Source organism: Schistocerca piceifrons, chromosome 5 (assembly GCF_021461385.2).
Source record: "Schistocerca piceifrons isolate TAMUIC-IGC-003096 chromosome 5, iqSchPice1.1, whole genome shotgun sequence".
NCBI classification, from domain to species: Eukaryota; Metazoa; Arthropoda; class Insecta; order Orthoptera; family Acrididae; genus Schistocerca; species Schistocerca piceifrons.
The window spans coordinates 580,433,132-580,453,509 of record NC_060142.1 but is presented as its reverse complement, the minus strand read 5'-3'; the positions used below and the strand labels follow the sequence as shown (position 1 = coordinate 580,453,509).

At 37.7% G+C, this 20,378-nt stretch overlaps 1 protein-coding gene across 2 annotated transcripts in view; it reads left to right on the top strand.

Annotated features, from left to right (window-relative positions):
- The window catches only part of LOC124799262 (MPN domain-containing protein), a 158,482-nt gene that overhangs the window by 44,776 nt on the left and 93,328 nt on the right, over positions 1-20,378 (top strand). The window contains exons 2-4 of one of the 2 annotated variants that reach the window (XM_047262824.1): positions 1,534-1,656; positions 1,750-1,896; positions 9,811-9,907. In XM_047262824.1, coding sequence (XP_047118780.1) covers positions 1,597-1,656; positions 1,750-1,896; positions 9,811-9,907 — 304 coding nt within the window. In that variant the 5' untranslated portion in view covers positions 1,534-1,596. Of the gene's footprint in view, positions 1-1,533; positions 1,657-1,749; positions 1,897-9,810; positions 9,908-17,961; positions 18,044-20,378 lie in introns of those variants that run through there. The other variant, XM_047262825.1, reaches the window with a different exon arrangement.

Below are 20,378 nucleotides of genomic sequence, written 5' to 3'. Positions count from 1 at the left end.
CTCCATCATCTTCATTGTGCTCACACATCACTGGCTCTGGTACCACTATGTCGCATGCCTAGCCCATTCACTTGCCACACGTCCCTCCCACATTCCTAGCCTGCAAACACGCTGTCTCACACCCAAGCACTAGCTATCCATCCCCCCCCCCCCCTCTTCTGCTAGCTGCTAATAATTCCCTCCATGTACTGCACCCGACACAATGTAGGTGCAGAGGTGTGTGTGTGTGTGTGTGTGTGTGTGTGTGTGTGTGTGTGTGTGCGCTAGAGAGAGAGAGAGAGAGAGAGAGAGAGAGAGAGAGTCGTTTTTACTACAGCTGATCAAAGAATTTCTTCCAAAAGCCAGTGAAGTTTTCATTTTCTTTTTTGTATATCTGTTATGACTCAACACTTCTGCTTTTCAGTGATTGGTCTCCTTGACTCCTAAATTGTCTACATTATTCCAGAACTTTCCTAACTGTATTTATGGAGCAAGATATATTTTATGTAGGTAATGTTGTTGTTGTACTCTCTAATGACGCCTGTTTTTTCTTCATACAGCTTTATTGTAACTTATTTTTCATACTGAATAATATATTTCTGTTTGCATGTTTGTTTGTCCATTCCAAAGCTCCATGTAGAAGGATGGGTAGAGTCATTTGTTGCAAACATCTGTCAGTTCTTTTACTATTTGACAACTGTTTTTATCTTTTCCCTTTACTAGTGGGACAGTAGAAGCACTTTAATAAAACTGATAGCTAATATAATAATTGTCTAAACTCCAGCACTTCACAGAAATTGATAATTTTGTATGTTTATGAGTATGCTTATGTATTTAGTTTTTTTTCTGAGTTGCTTTCATTTTCTTGTGTCTTTAGTTTATACAATTCTGTGTCTCACATGTCCAATGCATTTTGTAGAAATTTTAAACTAGTGGTTGTTAAATTACTGAAATGAGTAGTATTATTGTGTTTGTCGTGTAGTATTTGGGAGGGGGGTTGAGGATTTAGATAAGTGTTTAAGTGGTGTGAATATCTAATCTCTTGTTGCATAGATTGTGCACTAAGAAGTTGCTGAACAAATTTTATAATATAAAATAAAGTCATTCATTGCATGCTACCATAAATAATTTAAAAATTGTCAATTTTCAAAAAATACTTGATTTTTTAAAAAAAAACTAGTACTGTAACTAAGAGGGGTGAAACAATTTAGTATTTATGATTCTCAACATTGAGTTACTTGTATAATGCAGTTCTTATTCATTAAAAATTCCTATTTAATTTGTTAAATGTTAGAAAATGATGTAAAATACTTTGTACATAAGCATAAGCTTTTCTGTACAAGTTAACTAATGCCACAGGTAAAACAGATGTTTACAATAACATTTCATCTTTCAATCTGCATGTTGTTCACTGTGCTTATTACATACTTGGGTGAGTACAGTACATGCAATTGTATCCCTCTCATAGAGGAGATAAAACTTTCTGATTTTTTGGGGGATATTTCAGAGTTGGTATTTAAAGAGCATTAACACAATGGTTCTTACTTTTGTCAGGAATCTGATGAAAGACATGGACGATTTTGTAGTAGTTCAAGTGGAAGAAATATTACACTCCAGATGTTGTTATCGTCTGGTCTGCTTGAGCCTGGTGAGGGCACTATGGCCATTGAATACCTGGTGAGTTGATGATCAATGTTTCTTCTCTTTTATAGTCGTTACTCTTATTCAGTTAAATCTGTTATTAATATTACTTGTGTTCTCAAATTTTAGGGACAGCGTTTCGTAGGAGATCTCCTGCCTGATGGTAAAATTAAATCCCAAGAAACTGATATAATCTTTGCTTCTCCAAGTGCTTGGGCAATCCATTGTAAACGAATTATCAATCCAGATAAAAAATCTGGTTGTGGTTGGGCATCGGTAAGTGTTGGTCTAACATAATTTTAGTCAATACTTTTTTTTAGAGTTTAATGGCAATACTGTAAACTGGCTCCCTTAATCAAATTCGTTGTTACACTATGTGTACCATGCTTAGTTTTTTGGAAATAGGCGAAGACAGTCAAACTAAATTTATAAAAATAAAATGATATAAATCATCTTATTAAAACAGTAGGAAGAAATAGTGCTGATAGATGATAGATACTAAGAGAGAACGACGGCTGGGGAGGTCAGGTCAGTTTTGAGCCCTCAGTTTGCAATTTTGTCAGTATAGCCTCTGCAGGATAGACGGGTCAGAGGGAGTAGTAACTGTATTTACACAGGCTTACCTGATTTTTCCTGAAACTATTTGGATATGATACGATGTCTTTCCTACAGACTATCTTCTTACTTCTCTTCTAGAGAACATCTTATTGGAGTTTACTTATCAACTTTGATGATATCTAAACCAGCTAAAAAAAGTGTCACAGTTTGTATAAAAGTCTTTTTAAATTCCCCAATTTACATCTCAGTCCAAAACTGTATTGGACAAAGAAACGGAGCAGTGCTCTATAATGTGTTGTGTGAGACTATTTGTAAACTATATTATCCACAGAGGAAGTGCACATTCCTGAGTAATCTCAGCAGATGTATTTTCCTTTTGCGCTATGAGATTCACGTGATCATTTCATTTTGTACCAGGTCTTGCACAGTTACTTATTATTATGCCAACCCATTTCCACCCCTAACTTACCAAATGAGTGAAATCAAGATTGGCAAAAATTTAATAGGTAGGCCAGTCTCAAGCTAATATGTTGCCATTAGTTAGTGCCACCTGATCTCACCGGGCAGACTACAGTACCACCAGCTTCAGTTCTCTGTTGTGCTAAGCAGTGTTTGTACATTATTTCTGGGTATATTCCTCATACTGATTGATTATAAGCAGTAATACTTCTTGCTTCAGATGCCTCTGAAAACATCTAATGTTTTTTAGTTAGCCTTGCTAAAAGTTCAGTGTATTAGTAGTGGTAAAAATAGAATGAATCGACTCAAATTAGCAGAATGTTTTACAACCACCTTTATAGTTCCTCTTACTTGTGTATAATTACCATTTAAATTAATTATCAGGTAACTACGATTGCCATTTTCACCATAGTAATGTTTCACATCACATTAAGGGCTAATTAATAATGTTGATTTTACATTGCACAGTATTAGTGCACGATTTTTAATCAGTGGATACTAAAAGAGGTGTAGTCCAGAACTGGTTCCTTCTACATCTGCATACATACTCTGCAAGTCAATGTATGATGATGTTTGGTAGAAGGTACCCTGTACTGCTACTAGTCATTTGCTTTCCTGTTCCACACACAAAATGAGCAAGAGGAAAACAGCTATCCATATACCTCCTAATCAGTCCTAATTTCTCTTATCTTGTCTTCATAGTTCTTGCGCAAAATCTACATTGACAGCAGTAGAATCATTCCACAGTCAGTTGCAAATTCCGGTTCTCTAAAGTTTCTCAAAGCATTTTACGGAAAGCACCTTGTCTTCCCTCCAGGGATTGCCATTTTAGTTCATGAAACATTTCTGTTGCACTCAAGAATGTGTTGCCCAAGTGTTCTATACAAAGTCTCCTACACTTTCCTTAAATTCTTCCAATAAACCAAAGTTGACCACTCACCTTCCTTACAGCCGTGCTTATGTGCTCATTCCTTTTCATATCTGTCTGTAGATATTTAACCAACATGACTTTGTCCACATCACTAAAAATGTACATAACAATAATGAACATAACAATATCGTTTTTCCTACTCAGCTGCAGTTACGTAGATTTTACTACATTTAGAGCAAGGTGCCATTCATCACTCAACATTAAATACAAATTCTGTCTTAAGTCATCCGTATCATACAGTAACTCAGTGACAGTGCTTTTCTTATAGTACAGCATCATCAGCAAACACGGGGTTGCCACAAGTTCTGGAAATCAGGGAATTTCAAACTTATCAGGGACATTTGAAAAATTCTGGAAAAATCTCGTTTTTGTCTCAGTAGATGAAATGATTTGTTTACTGAGATATCATGCATCATCGCTGGCTGGGTGCAGCTGAGTATGTGAGCCACTTGCCTACTTTCTCATTCTTGCTGCTTCTTCCCTTTCTACAACTCCCCTGAGCTTGCAGTCAGTGCTGCCACCACTTTTTGCTGCTAACCTAGCAGCTGCCGACGAGAGGCAGGGAGGCGTGAGGAGTGGTTTGTTTGGATCGTATTCTCAGAGACTGTTGACGCAGTGGCCAGAGACAGCTGTCATGTGTGCATGAGTTGTGTCTGAATGACTGTGTGTTCTCATTTTCTGACAAAGGCTATGGCCAAAAATTTAGCTGTGAGCGTGTGTTTGTCTTTTCCATGTGTCTATCTGCAGCTCAGTGATCATCTTTACAGTGAGTTGCTATCTATCTTCATTAGTACTGATTTTCAGAGCATTCACGCAAGTTATCTGTTGCATGGATTGATCACTGTAGTCCCATTTTGTCAATGTGGTGTCCGTGACGTGTAAATAGGTAGCCACACCAGTGGGCTTCCATGATAGGCCAAAACTGCAGGCCATTTCTGTGGGTATCTCTAACAGATCGGGAATGCCAATCTGAAGCCCATCATTTACCACTAATGTGCAGGCCTTGCCCGTTAGATCTAGTCTCACTGATGTGCCTGCAGGCCAGGTCAGTTTGTGTGTGGTATAACGTGGCAGAGTTTCGTGGTTTATCCATGGACTCAGAATGTGGTGCTCCTTGTCAGGCCAGAGGCCACTGGCAATAAGGATTCCAAGAATTGTGACTGTCTCACAGCAAGAACATTTTACTGTGTGGCATTTTATAGACATTTTATTTATTCTAGTACATTTTGGCACTTCGAAAGTAGTTTATATATTAGAAAGTATGGATGATAAGAGGAAGAAAATTTTGCCAGTCGCTGGCAGTTTTTACACTATTTACTCATGTATTTCATGAAAGAAAAGCCACACAATACATGTAAAATAATAGACATAACACAGTGGGCAATAACCGACAATAACAAACGTAGTAGTGCCAACATTTTATTGGCAGTCACTTATAGTTTTGGTTTACACAACTCTTCCCAGCCTTATACACTTCTTTCAAGAGGCCTACTTTTTTCTGGGGTTATTTCTGAAATCAGTGAACGTACTTTAAATCTGTATTGCGACTGAAATGAAATATGTGTTTTTGTCACCAAATGTATTTCATTTTATTGAAATAATATAACATCAGTGCTCTTAATGAAACACATATACCATTTGGCTTGCTTTCTCCAACTAAAAGCAGTTCATTATAAAAGATGTTGATGCTAATACTTTTTCCTCAGACATTTTGAAATACAGAAGTCCGTACTTTTTTATGTTAACTTATGTCTTTACACACCCGAGATCTCAAAATTTGTCAGAGAAAAATGGTAAAACTTGTCTGGAAATCAGGGAAACATCAGGATATTTCACTTGGGGAAACTTATGGCAGTCCTGTGTGTGCAGCTAAGGTGGTACACCATATGGCTACTTTCACATGTGGCCCTGCCTTTGACATGACTTACATCTGTGTCCATGAAATGCATAAGAACCATGGGCCAAGGATTAGGAGCACAGGTGGAATAAGGACAAGAGTATTGTATAGCATGGATGGGAAACAGAGTACCAGCGTGGAAGGTGTGGGGAGGATATTTCTCATTTCGTGGTGCAATGTGGTTTGTCATTAAATCTCTGAGAGCATGCGTTTCTATGAGTCAACAAATATGTTGCTTCCTTGTACATATATCTCACAAGAAGACCATGAATATGAAATTAGAGAAATTCAAGCATACATGGAGTCTTACCGGCAATTGTTCTTCCTGCGAACTGTTTGTGACTGGACCGGAAAGGGGAAAGTGACAGTGCTACATTAAATACCCTGCAAAGGTGGCTTGTGGAGTATGGGAGCAGATGTAGACATAGATGACGAGACATAGTTGAAAGCCTGGTGTAAAACATGATTGAGTTGCTCCAGTCCTAGTTGATACTGAGTCACAGGGAGGGCAGTCCTTTGTGGCAGGTCAGTGGGTATGTGGTAAGTGACTGGGCAGACAAGGCTTGAGAGGCCTGTTTCTGGATTACTCATCATTGAAGATTGGTGACTAGGCTGTATGGAAGGGAGGCATTGATGTAGAATGAGCAGCAGCTGTCAAAGTGGAGGTATTGTTGGTGGTTGGTATATTGGATGTGGACAGATATACTGATGTAGCCATCCCATAAGGTGGAGCTCATTGTTAAGGAAGGTGACTTGCTGGGCCAAGGAGTACCAGGTGAGCAAATGAGGGAGAAGTTGTTGAGGTTCTGGAGGAAAATGCATAGAGTAACCTCAGTCTTTGTTGAGATTATGAAGATGTAATGAGTGTATTTGAACCAGGTGAGGCTCTGGGATTTTCGGAGACTAGGGAGAATTCCTCTAGATAATCTATGAATGGGTTGGCATGGGGTGGTGCAATGCAGGTGCCCAGAGGATGGTGCCATGCAAGTGCCCATTGCTGTACCATGGATTTGCCTTTTTAGGTGACGTCTTTAAAGAAGAAGTAAATGCTGGTGGATATAGAGATGGTCATAGTGACCAGGAAGGAGGTTACATGTTTGGAATCAGTTGGGTGTTGGGAAAAATAGTGTTCAGTGGTAGTAAGATCGTGTGCGTTGGGAATGTTAATGTAGAGGGAGGTGGTATTGACAGTGACAAGCAGGGTGTTGTGTCATAAAGGAATAGGAACTGTGTAGAGTTGATAGAGGAAATGATTAACTGTTGTATACAGTAAGGTTGGTTACGGCTAATAGGCTGAAGGTATTGTTCCATAAGGGTAGAGATCCTGTCTGTGGGGGCACTATATACCACCATAATATGTGAATGATATTTGTGTTTTGTCTATATTTGATGAAGGGCTTAGTTCAGTAGCTGATAATATCTAGCAGTCTTCTTTCAATGTGCTTGTCTGCCATTCAATATCTTCTCTGTGTGGTGAGTAGTAATCTATCCATTTCAGTTGTTGTTTTTCATCTGATATTTTCCAGTGTTGTATTGTGATAAATTGTTGGAGTGGCTAATGAGCTATTCATTTACTTTGTGTTAGAATGTCTAAGAATTTTCATTTTGCTGCCTGATGTCTGCCGGCAAGCTGTTAAGGACATTTGCTTCAGAATATTAGATAGGGAGAAGCTTCTGCAAGATATCTGGTTATCAACTGCCTCTGTAGAATAAATACAGGGTATATCAAAAAGAATCTTCCAATTTGGCATGTCTATATTTCTGAAACTAATAAACATATACAATGAATTTTGTTTTTTGATGAATGGAAAAAGCAAAAAAGTTTTTTTCATGCCTTTTCATAGGTATTTAATATGCCCCCCTTGAGATGCACAGTATTTGTCAATGCAGTATTCAAATTGTTACCACACTTGAGTGAGCATGCCTTGAGTTACAGCTTCCACAGTTGCTGTTATGCAGTGCCTCAGTTCTTTCATTGTTTGTTGATAACAGAGGCATTAAACAGAGTCTTTTATAAACCTCCACTAGAAATAATCAAATACAGTCAGGTCTGGTGATCTTGGAGGCCAGTGATGTAAGGCTGAATCATTTGGTCCAGTGCGACTGATCCATCATTCAGTAATCCTTTGATTTAAAAATTCCTGCACTTTCAGATGCCAGTGTGACAGTGCCCTATCGTGTTGGTAAATGAAGTTATTCAAATCAGTTGAGCTGTCGAGGTGCATGGCGAACGGATTTCTGCGTACTCCATATGAAACTACGGTGGATGCATCCAAAGTCTGTGTCAGATACTTGGGGATGCCTGGTGATTTGCCTTTACACAAACAACCTGTTTCTTGGAATTTTTCGTGCCATCATCTAATGCGTTATGCTCTATGCCGTAGGAGGATCCACACCATACTTAGTATGAAAGTCACACTGAACAGTTATTACTGACCCACATTATGCAAAATGTAGAACACAAAACACTGTCTTTTGTCCCAACACCATTTTTACTAGAACTGAAGTGGGGCCCACACTTCTGCTACCTAGCTGGAACCATGTCAAACTCGAGAGTTTGCTCTTACCAACAGTATATTGTTCACGCACCCTGAGTTCTCGATAACCACTGTCAGGGTTTCCTCCACTTCTTGGATGAGGTCCACAAGTCAGACATACCGAGTGCACATGGGACTTCTTTCCAGCCATCTATTCTATTTCCCTAAGGAGCACCACTGTGCACTTCATCATCCTGCATTCTCATTAAGAGCCTCCTATTTAGCTTTCCTGTTTAGACATTTGATCTGGATGAAAGTCTGTGCCCTCAAGTGTGAGAAAATGCTTTATTTACTATGATTTTATGAATTGGGATGTGTGAGGGATTTCAGTGTTTCCCTCGCCTTTTTACAATTTGAAATCCTGTCTCTATGGAAAGCCTTGACAACATGTGGGGAGAGTACCAGTGAAGTTAGCCATTTAGGTGTCGCAAGTGGGAGACCTCCTTTAGAAATTGCAGGAATACAATCACTTTTGGGGAACCGTACAAATTTCTTTTTCCTCCATTGACATATAGTAATTTGAGGACCATGTCCCATCTTCCAAAATTGTACCAATGGAGCAAAGTATTCACCATAAAAATGAAAACAAAGAGTTGCAAAGCCTGAGATCTCTTGTTGCATGCGTATTAAACATCATTACTGAGTTGGAAAATTTTGTTTTGCAAGAATTTATTATTGTTGTTGTTATTGTGGTTGTTGTGGTGGTCTTCAGTCCAGAAACCGATTTGATGGTGGTGGTGGTGGTGGTGGTGATGGTTGTGGTCTTCAGTCCAGAAACCGATTTGATGCTGCTCTCCATGTTACTCTATCCTGTGCGAGCCTCGTCGTATCCGAATAGCTACTGCAACCTACATCCTTCTGAATCTGCTTAATGTATTCATATCTCGGTCTCCCTCTATGATTTTTATCCTCCACGCTGCCGTCCAGTACTAAATTGGTGATCCCTTGATGCCTCAGAACATGTCCTGCCAACTGATCCCTTCTTCTAGACAAGTTGTGCCACAAATTCCTCTTCTCCCCAATTCTGTTCAATACCTCCTCATCAGTTACACAATCTACCCAACTAATCTCCAGCATTCTTCTGTAGCACCACATTTATTATGCAGTCTTAACACTGGTAATGTGTCTGATTGCTGTAGGAGCTTCTACACTGAAACATGAGTAGCTTTGGAAAAGTGTGTCTTGAACTGTAGTTTTGAGAATGGTTCATACCAACAGCTATCTGGTAGAGGAGTACCCAAGAGTGTGAGGTTAATTTCCGTACCCCCTCTTTTGGTTGTATGATCAAACTTACATTGCAATCCATGCCATCACGGACTTCTGTTGCAACAGAATTTCACAGTACCTCACGCAGCATTCAGCCTTAAGCAGCATTGGAGGGTGATACATTGGCTGATTGTGATATGATAGTGGAAAAATAAAACCACTTGTTCATTTCTTGGTTCATATCTGCTGCTCTACTCTTCAGATCCATGGTGTGTCGAGGAGGGGTACACATTGTATGGGCACCAATTACCACACTTCTTGCAAATGACACACGTCTATGTAGGTCCGAATTTCTCATTTTTACCATAATTATGACATAACTGTGGGAGATGTAAGTTGGCAACAATAATATGCTTGTTGATCTGATATAGATCCAATTGTTAAAACTGAATAAAAATTTTGGCCATTGGAGAGTTATTTGTTTTGTTAATTTAGTGCTTTATAGGTCTGACAAAGGCTCATCTTGCATTGGAATGATTGTTTTGTGTCTTGCTTGTCATACTTTAGTTTCGTTAATACATTGTAATTTGAAACTTTTCTAGGTTAAATACAAAGGAAGAAAGTTGGATGTCTATAAAAACGCTTGGTTCAGGAAGAAAAAGGAAGAAGAACAGGATAAAGAAAACAGAGATACAGATGGTGAATATATTTACACTTCTATTATCTTATGTAAAGGTATTTCATGTTGTTGCAGAATTATGTTGGGAATATTGGTTCAGTAGCAAATCTTTTTTGTTTAGATTTTGTAATTAGCTATTGCACATTACTTATGGTTGTATGCTTTCCAATGAACACTTACTACAAATATTGTTTAATGTTATTTGTAGTTTTCATTTCACTATATTGCCTGTTTTCATATACTTACGAAGATATCACACCGAAACGTCGCACTATTGTCTCAACTGGCAACATTCCTGTGGGCATAGAAGTAGTTACTTTTTATGTAATTTATGTGTATTTTTTATTTTAAAGTTTTGTGTTTATTTGAAATACTAATGAATGCCTCATCACTGTATTTAGGAAGACAGTATGTGAGAAAAATCTGGTGGTGTGTTCTTCAGTCCAGAGACTGGCTTGCTGCAGCTCTCTACACTAGTCCATCCTACACAAGCCTCTTCATCTCTGCATAACTGCTGCAACCAGCATCCACTTGAATTTGCTTACTGTACTCAAGTCATGGTCTCATTCTTCAATTTTTACACCTCATACTTGTTTCCATTACCAAATTAATATTCTTGATGGGTCAGGATGTGTCCTAACAACTGATCGTTTCCATGAGACAACTTGTGCCACGAATTTCTTTTTTCCACCAATTTGATCCAGTGCCTCCTCTTTGGTTATTTGATCTACACATATAATTTTCAACATTCTTCTGTAGCATCACATTTCAAAAGCTTGCACTATCTTCTTGGCTGAATTGTTTTCTCATTCACGCTTCACTTCTCTACAAGACTGCATTAGAGACAAGTATCCTCAGATAAGACTTCCTAGCACTTAAATTTACATTTGATATTTAAAAATCCTCTATTACAGAAATACTCTTCTTGTTCATGCCAGTCTGTGATTGATATCCTCTGTACTTTGCTCATTTTCAGTTACTTAGCTTCCCACAGAGCAAACCTCCTCTACTACTTTGGTGTCTCTTTTTCTAGGAATGTGAAAAATTTGCCTAATGTGAATATAAATGTGAATTTTGCCTCAAAATGCAAAACTACACAATAAATGCTATTTCATAAAGAATTGTATCCAAATAACTATTTTATCAGAGATAGCTTCAGATAACTTTATTTTCTGCATATAAATATTGAATATGTTACCAATTTTCAGTTACTGATATTACATAAAATCTGCTGAAGCCCAGTTTGGAAAGAGGATGTGCATAAGAATGTAGTTGCAAAATAAAGAGTGCACCTGTGCACGAATGCAATGATGTATCAGTGTTCTTGTAAGTTATGTTCTGGTGCCACGTCAGTAATCGGCAGCTCAACTGTTTCTATAAGATATGCACTGTGTATGGCAATATAAGACTTGGCTGTGGGATGTATCATAGAACCAAGGAATGCATATGTTCATCTGATAGCTAAGGTTGATTATGTGGACACTTCAGTGTGACAGTTTTAGGTGTGGTGTGTTTTTAATTACAGTAATGATTGAAGTGAACTTGTACTACATTGTTTAGAGGGCCCATGCATAGGTTCTGTATACCTTGTTCATGACTGTGCCAGTCTCAGCAAGCAGTTGCACAGTAGCCATTACCATGATTCATGCACTCTGCTTTTCTCTGGTCTGTGTACTGCTCATTATTTTCATTTCTGATTTTGAAACAAAAGACGCGACTGAGAAGCACTCTATCTTCTGGTGGGAAAATACTACTGTTCCTCAACAGAAATAGCCATTTGTTGAAACATTAAATAGAGTGGAAAGAAGAAAATAAACAAAGACAGTTTTCAAACAAGGTGCTTTCGCGAAATCAAACATTCCAGTCAAAAAGCTCTTATTTTAGAGAATAAAAACTTTTTTTCTCTTTTATTATTATATTATCTCCACTCAACTTTTTGTTTTTCTCACGCAACACCCATGTAATTCCAGAGCCCTAAGGCTTTTTCTTTAGGCAGATAGTGTCGCAGCCTTTTCTAATTGTACATCATATCATTTACCAAAAAAAGTTAATTTTGTAAAAAATAGATTCTAATTTTGCCAAAGGTAGATGCTACATTTTCAGGTCAGTATTTGTTTCATAAGCTTATGCTCTCAATATCACCTGATTTAATTCAACTACAATCCAGTACACTTTTTTAATATTCGCCTTGTATCATCTCCGCTACGGTATGCAATATGTTCAAAGTCCTTTTCCAGCTCTGTCAGAATTTCCATGTCATTGGCAAATCTCAGTTTTTATTTCTTCTCCCTCAACTTTATTCCACTTTTCAAATTTCTCCTTGGCATCCTTTACTGCTTGATCAATGTAAAGACTGTCTCATTCCCTTCTCAACTACTGCCTCCCTTTCATGTCTTTCAAGTTTTATAGATTCAGTTTGATTTTTGTTCAAATTGTAGATAACCTTTTGCCCCTGTTTTTTATCCCTCTACCTTCAGAATTTCAAAGAGTGCACTCTAAGTAAGCTTTCTTTAAATCTACGAATGCTATAAATATGGGTTTGCCTTTCCTCAGTCTTCTAAGGTAATAACAGTTTGCTGAAAGGACATCCATAGTCCGACTTTTGTGTATTGAATAAAAACCACTGCAGCTGTTTAAATCCTTTATTGAAGAGACACGATCAGTTTCTAAATTTAAATTGCATCATCAGGTACAAATCTGAACAAAAAGAAGAAAGAGGCCGTAAACAGTATTACGCTAAGTCCATATCACAGTGATAAAAGTGTCCACAAGACTGAATACTTACATTATAGTGGTCAAGCCAGTTATACCAAGTGATCCCAACGTGTTCTTTAAAATTCGGGAAGTTTCTCAGAAAGCGAGAGTCACGGATTAAAATGTGGCAATGAAACTGGAAACATATGAACAAATGGGATGAGAGAAAAGATTATAAAAAGCACTGGAAAGAGGGAGGAGGGGAGAGAATGGCAAAGTATTGGGTAAACAGTACTTCAGCTGAAGCTGCACCGTGACAGCACACTGCGACTGCCTTACACAAACTGACAGGACATCAACACGTAGGTCCTGAAGGAAGCATAAATAACATCCAGTAAACCTTAACGATACAGTTGGGAACTGGCCATATAGAAATAAACGTGTAAAAAAAAATAAAAAAAATAAAAAAAAAAAAATTTAAATTTTTTTAAGATTTTTCAATTCTACATGTGTTATGTTTCTAAAAGGCCCGCAACAGGTTGTAGGCTTTTATCCCTATGTCTATGAGTTATTTGCGTGACATTTGCTATCTTCATTAATATTTTTATTTTTATGCACCCGGTTTCCAACCATTTCCTTAAAGTTTATCAGATGTTACTTATGCTTCAACACATGCACCACTTCCCTCGAGGTCTGTGTTTTGATATCCTGTCAGTCCGTGTTGTAGTGCAGCTTCAGTTGAGATACTGTTTACTCTATATTTTGTCTTCCCTGCCACCCCCCATCACCGTCTTTTATATTCTTTTCCCTTAAATTTCCCAATTTGTAAAGAACTGATTGGGATCGCTCTTTAAAAGTGCTTTGACCACTATACTGTAAGTATTGAGTCTTGTTGACACTTTTTATCCCTGTGATATGGTCTTTGTGTAATATTGTTTATCGTCTCTTTCTTCTTTTTATTCAGCTTTGCCAAGATGATGTAATTTATTCAACATGATTATACATGTTGCCTTGCATGTTCATGTATTTCTTCAGAAACCAAACTGATTTTCCATGATTTAAACTTCTACAAATCCTCTGTAAATAATTTGTGTTAGCATTTTGCAACCATGATTTACTAAATTGACGCTTCAGTAATATTCACACTGGGCAGCACCTTCCTTCTTTTGAACATGGGTTATTGCATTATTCTTGAAGTTTGAGACTATTTCATTCATGTAATGTTTCATGATGGAGTAATATTGTCATGGTTTGTTCCACCAGAGATTATAATAATTGAGAGGAAAAGCCATCTGTTCTAGATGCCACATTTTGGCTTAGATCTTTCAGTACTCTATAAATTCTTTTTGTATTTATCATATTCCCTATCTTCATCCACTTCCTCTTCTTTTTCCTTGAATTTTGTCTTCAAGTTCTTTTCCTTTGTACAACTGTATTCCTTCCGCTTTCCAGACTGCCCTTCTTTGCTTAGTATGGGCTTTCCATTTGAGGTCTTGTTATTCACAAAGCTGCTTCTCTTTTTTTTTTAAAAAAAAATCATTTAATTTTCCTGTAGTTGACATATATCTTTCTCATAGTCATGCATGTTTTTACAACTTTTCATTATTCTTCAGCAAGTTCTACTTGTCATTTTGTACTTCTTGTTTTTCCTGATAACAACCTTCACCTAAATAATCCCTGACGACGGGAGATCTGAATGAGATACTATTATACCTCCAGAATATTTTACTAATTAAACTATACAGCAGAGTTGCATGCCCCTAGGAAACACAAAGGCTGTAGTTTCCCCTTGTATTCAGCCATTCACAGTACCAACATAGCAGTAGTGTTGGTTAATGTTAAAAGGCCAGATCAGTCACTTATGCAGAATCTTGCTCTTGCAACTACTGAATGTCTGCTACCCCACTTAAGGAACCATGTGTTAGTCTGGCTTACAGTAAGGCTAACCGTATTGTTGAGGCATGCTAGCCACCCCACCTCGGCAAGGTCAGTGGTTCGTTGGTGGGGGAGATGGTGTAGAGCAATGGTGACATTCAAAACTAAAAGATATTGATGATTACATACAGAAAGATGGTGTAAAAACTATTCCCAAAATGAGAGACTGCTGGTGGTACATGATGTAAGACATGTGAGACTAGTCAATTTGGTAGTCCAAGGAGCAGCAGAAGCCAGTGGTTTTAAGGAAATTTACTCTTCTTTTTAACATGTTATCATATTTTGCAAGTCAGCTAATGGTGTGTGTTAGGTACCATTATCCCTCAAACCAAGCCAGGTGGCACACTCGTAACACTCTGGATCTGTAACCGATGGCAACAGTTCGAATGACATCATTGTTGGTGGAGAAGGGCTGTTAAACTGTAATCTTCTTTCTTTTCCCTAATGCTGCACTAGAAGAAGTACTTGTTGTGAATGTGTTCGGTATCATGCTTCATGGTATTTTATACATTGTTTGTGATAAATGTGCACATTATTTTTTACAACACCTCAACATAATTTGTGTATACGTGGGGCTGGAAATTGTTGCTACCATTGTTGTGCTTAGTTTGTAGAGTGTAAAGAGTCTGTTTGAAATAAAGCTACTCCCTTTTATTCTACCCCTCAACATTTCTATTTTTCATCTAGTCTTCTTTACTGTTTCTTTTGTACTGCATTTTCCGTAGTCTTTAATTTGGTTGATTGCATTAACTTTCTATCTCCTGCAGTTTTTTCTTCCTCCTAATTTTTCCACTCTTACTCCATATCTAACAATGAAAAATCCAGGATGGAATGTAACAATACTATGAAAAGTAAAGTTGCAGATCTGTGACTCAGCATCTCCGCTATATGGTGAGTAGCAACTTTCCTTCTCATAATATTGTTACTCCATATCTGTACCATTTAAATTCAGCAATTCTAATCATTCAATTTCTGTGGTATTTTTCTGATTTCTCAGCTTCTCCAATTGTCTTATTCCGGCCTGTTTCTCAAAAATTGAATTCCAGTTTTTATGTTACACATTGTCATAGTTGACATTTACAAAATCTGAATGGAAGGGATAGGTTCACAGCAGGTTCGATGTTTTATTATGCAGCTTCTCTGCAGACATTTTATTTATTTATTTTTGTAAAACTATTGTAAAATAATTATCATTGAATTGTACATCAGAAATCAGGCGCACACTCACAGTTTTCAAATTATTTTCATAACATTCTATGCATCTAGATTTTCTCCCCTCCTGTGGTACAGTAACTTAACCATTGACAAAGATAATTGCTTCCAGTGATTTTTGTCCACTTTTTAATAATTTAAAGCAGTAGCCTGTACAAAATCCAGTAATGGAAAGTCCTTAATCATTTAAATAATAACTGAGAAGACAGATCACCGCTCATATTTTGAGACAGAGCCAATTTTTACATAAAAAGAGAGCTGTTTGCTAAGCTTTCAGCTATTTACTTTCTCCATAGCAAGAAGTTTAAATACACAAGCACAAAGACTTAATGTATCATGACATAAGTGGAGAGAGTGGAAATAGTGGTGGTGGTGGTACAAGGAACACTATATAAGTGTGTGTGTGGGGGGGAGGGGGGGGGGGGAGATTACAATAAGTGAATGAATGTAGGGACAATTTAGCACACTTGAAGGATTTGGTATGTAGGAAAGGGAGATAAAATAGAGGAACTGAATTTTTGAGACACTGTGTCCTATAAGGTAAATAAATAATAATGAATGGGCAGGTCAGAAGTTGGCAAGTGTTTGACATAGAACAGGAGTACACAAGAGAAAAGAGGTTGGTTGAGAAGGAATAGGAAAGTGAAAATGCAGCAGAGGCTCAAGGTGGGCAGGGAGTAACAGAGATTAGGACTAAGGTGGGTGGGGAGTGTAGAACTATAGGATGTTCTCAGGGAACTGTTCCATCAGCATAGTTTAGAGAAGCCAGCATAAGGAGCAAGATCGGCATAGCATAAGGTGTAAAGCAGCTGTTAGAATTGTGTTATGCTGAGCAGCGTGTCTTGTAACTAGTCAGCCTCATTGACTTATGTGCTAACACAAAATAACTTCTTCTTTGAAGCTAGTGCATAAAAACAACTCTGGAGTACAGCTATGGTTATGGCAACTTCCTTATGCATATCCTTTTGTGGGCAACCTTAAATAAACCCTTTATGCAATTCATGTTCATTGATTACATTCTCATTTTCTGACTGCTGACAAATGTTCAGTAAACATTTCACCTGTTCATTTCACATGTTCTCAAGACCACCTTATGGTGTGCAATGGTGCTCCTCCTACTTACCTGTTCCTATGTGGTTATTCCACAAGATTTTATTGCTACTTCAGAGCAACTAACCTTTAACAGCACCTTAACCATTTTTGCTGCCATTCTTAACACACTAAAAAGTGGAAATTTATTCAGTCTTCAGCCACGAAAAAATCTTCTGCACTATATTCTCTATTCGTTGCACCACTTCTAACAAATTAAAAAAGATGATTTCTCTGATCACTCAGTTCCATAAAATACTCAACGATATATTGTGGACTGGTTGAAAAATACCCATTTCAAGATTCAGCCAGACTCTCAAAAGTAGTGTTCTGATTTGCAAATAAACTCTCTAATGCCTTGGTTTATTCTTATTACATTGCTGCGGCCAAACGCCTGGATCATATCTCTGTGAATATCACCAATATCATCATCATCATCATCATGCAATTTATTTACCCATTGTATGCATTTCATAATGCTGTCAGAACCTAAGTAATCTGAGAGAACCCACATTATCATCATATGTGCAAACACAGTGTGGTATTCCATGTGAGCGTGACGACTTACCACTTTCATGAGCTGCCAAATTGTGTTAAAGAATTCACTTCCAGAACATATTTCTAAGTAGAACGCTGGTTTGTGTTGCATGCTATGTTGATACTATTTCCTGTCCAACTGGCTACACAAACCTGCACTGGTGGAATCTGTGTTTGTGAAGTACATCTTATGCTAGCACGATTCTTGTGACCTGTACATCTCCTAGTCCCAGCCTCACTGCTGCATCAGACCCTTTTCCATTTCCTTGCTCTGCTTCTGTGTTGTACTCGTCCTTAATGCTCCTTTTGCATCACGTTTTCTTGTTGAATAAATATTTCCTCAGTCTTTCTTGCCAATTCATTTATTTGTGTATGTGTATTTTTGTTATTTATTCTGTGCTTCTTGGGTCCATTCTTCATAATTGTGTCCCGCTTGGTTCTTCATTCACTGCTTGTACGTGGAATTCCTCTTCCCAATTACTCCTTGCCCTGCCTGCTACTCAGAATGTCATCACCTCCCCCTCCCCCCTCCATTCCTCTTCCTCACTACTCATGCCATGGCTGCAGAAGAGTTTGTGTGTATGTGAGTTTCAACTTCTTGCTTTAGACGAGAACAAGAGCTGAAAGCTTAGCAGCAGTCTTCACTGCTCCTTATATGCCTCTACACCACTCAGCACTTTGGCCTAGAGGTAAGTGTTACGTCTTGTCAGTCATCCTGAACAATGGAAACTCCAGGTGGGAGTATCAACAATGTAGGAAAAGACAGATTGTTACTTACCATAACTAGAACCATTAACTTGCAGACAGTCGCAGTTAAAAGACACGTACATAAAGCTTTCAGCTACAGCCTTTATCAGCAAAATGAAATACATGCCATTCAGACACACAAGCAAGCACTCCTTATGCAATTGTGACTCCAACTCTAGCAGCTTGGACCAGATTCCGGCACAATATCTTTTAATTGTGCCTGTCTCCAACGTAACGTGTCTTCTTTACGGCCATCTGTCTTCTCCTGCATTGTTAAAAGTATAATTAGATAAATAAAAACAATCTACTCAAAAAAAGCAGCAGCAGGAGAAATGGCACATATAAAGGTAAAAGAAATTTACAAGATTTTTGAGCCAGTGGCTCCTTCTTCTGGCAGAAGGGTTTAAGAGGGAGCAAGAGGAATGAAGGAAAAGGACTGGTGAGGTTAAGGAAATGGGGAGAGTCTGAAAAAGTCGCTCAAAATCCAGTTCAGGGGAGACTTACTGGACAGGATGAGAAGAGTCTTTCCTTCCCATTCTGTCTGGTAATTCCCCCCCCCCCCCCCCCTTCCCTTCCCCTGATCCAGGTGCTGGGTGACTTTTTCAAACTCTTCCCATGTCCTAAACCTTGCTAGTCCTTTTTCTTCATCCTTCCCTCCGCTGCTTGGTGAGTAGATTTTTTTTTTTTTTATCTACTCAGTTACATTATAATTTCAAAAATTAATTATTTTCAGCGATTCTTAATAATAAGTTAGAGTTTTGGATGTAATTTTTTTTTTTTTTTTTAAAAATTTGTTGGATATTAGTACATCCTTTCTTACCTCTTCAGCCAGCCCTTCACTTCATTTCCATACATCCATTTCCTGACCATTTTATTTTGGAATGCGTCCTATAGCTTTTCCAACTCCTACTATAGTTCATCTTACTATTTTCTTAGCGATTCATTATCACATACTTTCTACAGTATAATGTTCTTTGCTAGAGTTTAAACTTGAATAATTAATGTTTTGTATTATAGTTTTTCTATTGAGGTTATTATTCCTATTGCATTAGCTGTTAATTCCTCAATGTGTCATCCCATTTTGTCAATCTACTGATTGGAATATCTTGTGTCATCGTCATCACTAACCATTTGACTGTTATCTACTGCTGGATAAAAGGCTTTCTCTAAGACTTATACATTGGTTATGGTGTTCAGCTTTACATGCCCATGTTGCTTCTGCATGTTTTGTTAAAAAATCTACTCACATTTTATAAAGTCTTCATTATTGTGTTTTCTAATCTCTTTGAATCCAGCAATGAACTTCATGGTTCAATTTCCATGTATCTCCTAATAATTCCTACCACGCATCTCACCATTTCTTATTGAGCAACCTTCATAATTTTTTTTTTTTTTTTTTTTTTTTAACATCCCATGTCTCACTGCCATACATTAGAACTTTTAATAGACGTTTATTGTAACATTTACATTTGAAACATATTGAAAGCCTAGTTTTGAAGGGGGGGAAGAAAAAAAAGGAGGAAAAAACATGTAGCTTGCCAAGAGCACTCCTGAATATTTTCACTGTTCTGCTCATTTCTGTTGTTGTCCAAACATCATTGTCCTTAGCTGCAGTAAATAAAAGAATTCAACTGGTCATGAGAGGGGTTAGGGCTGGCAACACCATAATAATTCTTGATAAAAGTTTCTTCACAAAATACTGATTGATAATTGTTCTTCTTTTTTTTTTAATTTTTCAATGTGATATTCAACTTCATATAACTATTAACATTTATTGTATGCTTGCATATAGAGTTGTATGTTCAGTGGATGCCTAGCTCACTTTAATTCAGGTTTACAAGATTTTCTTTATACTTATGATATACATCTGATCTTGAGTGTTCCTTGGTGACTCTTGTGGTTTATTACTCGGAGACCCTCTTAGGCAGTCCATGCGATGATGATAGCTCCACGCAGCACTTACTGTGACGTAGGGATCTGCTGACGAACTCTAACTGCCGCATGGTGCCAAGGAGTACCTAAGACAAATAACAAAATACAGAAGAATCTGATTTGGCAAAAATACTGTTCCCCACTTTTGTGTGCATTAATTGTTAATTTCCAGTACTTTATTTTCACTGTGTTCTTTGCAAATTATTTTAATGTTTCCAGAATGAAATTTTTACTCTGCAGCGGAGTGTGCACTGATACGAAACTTCCTGGCGGATTAAAACTGTGTGCCAGACCGAGACTTGAACTCGGGACCTTTGCCTTTCGTGGGCAAGTGCTCTACCAACT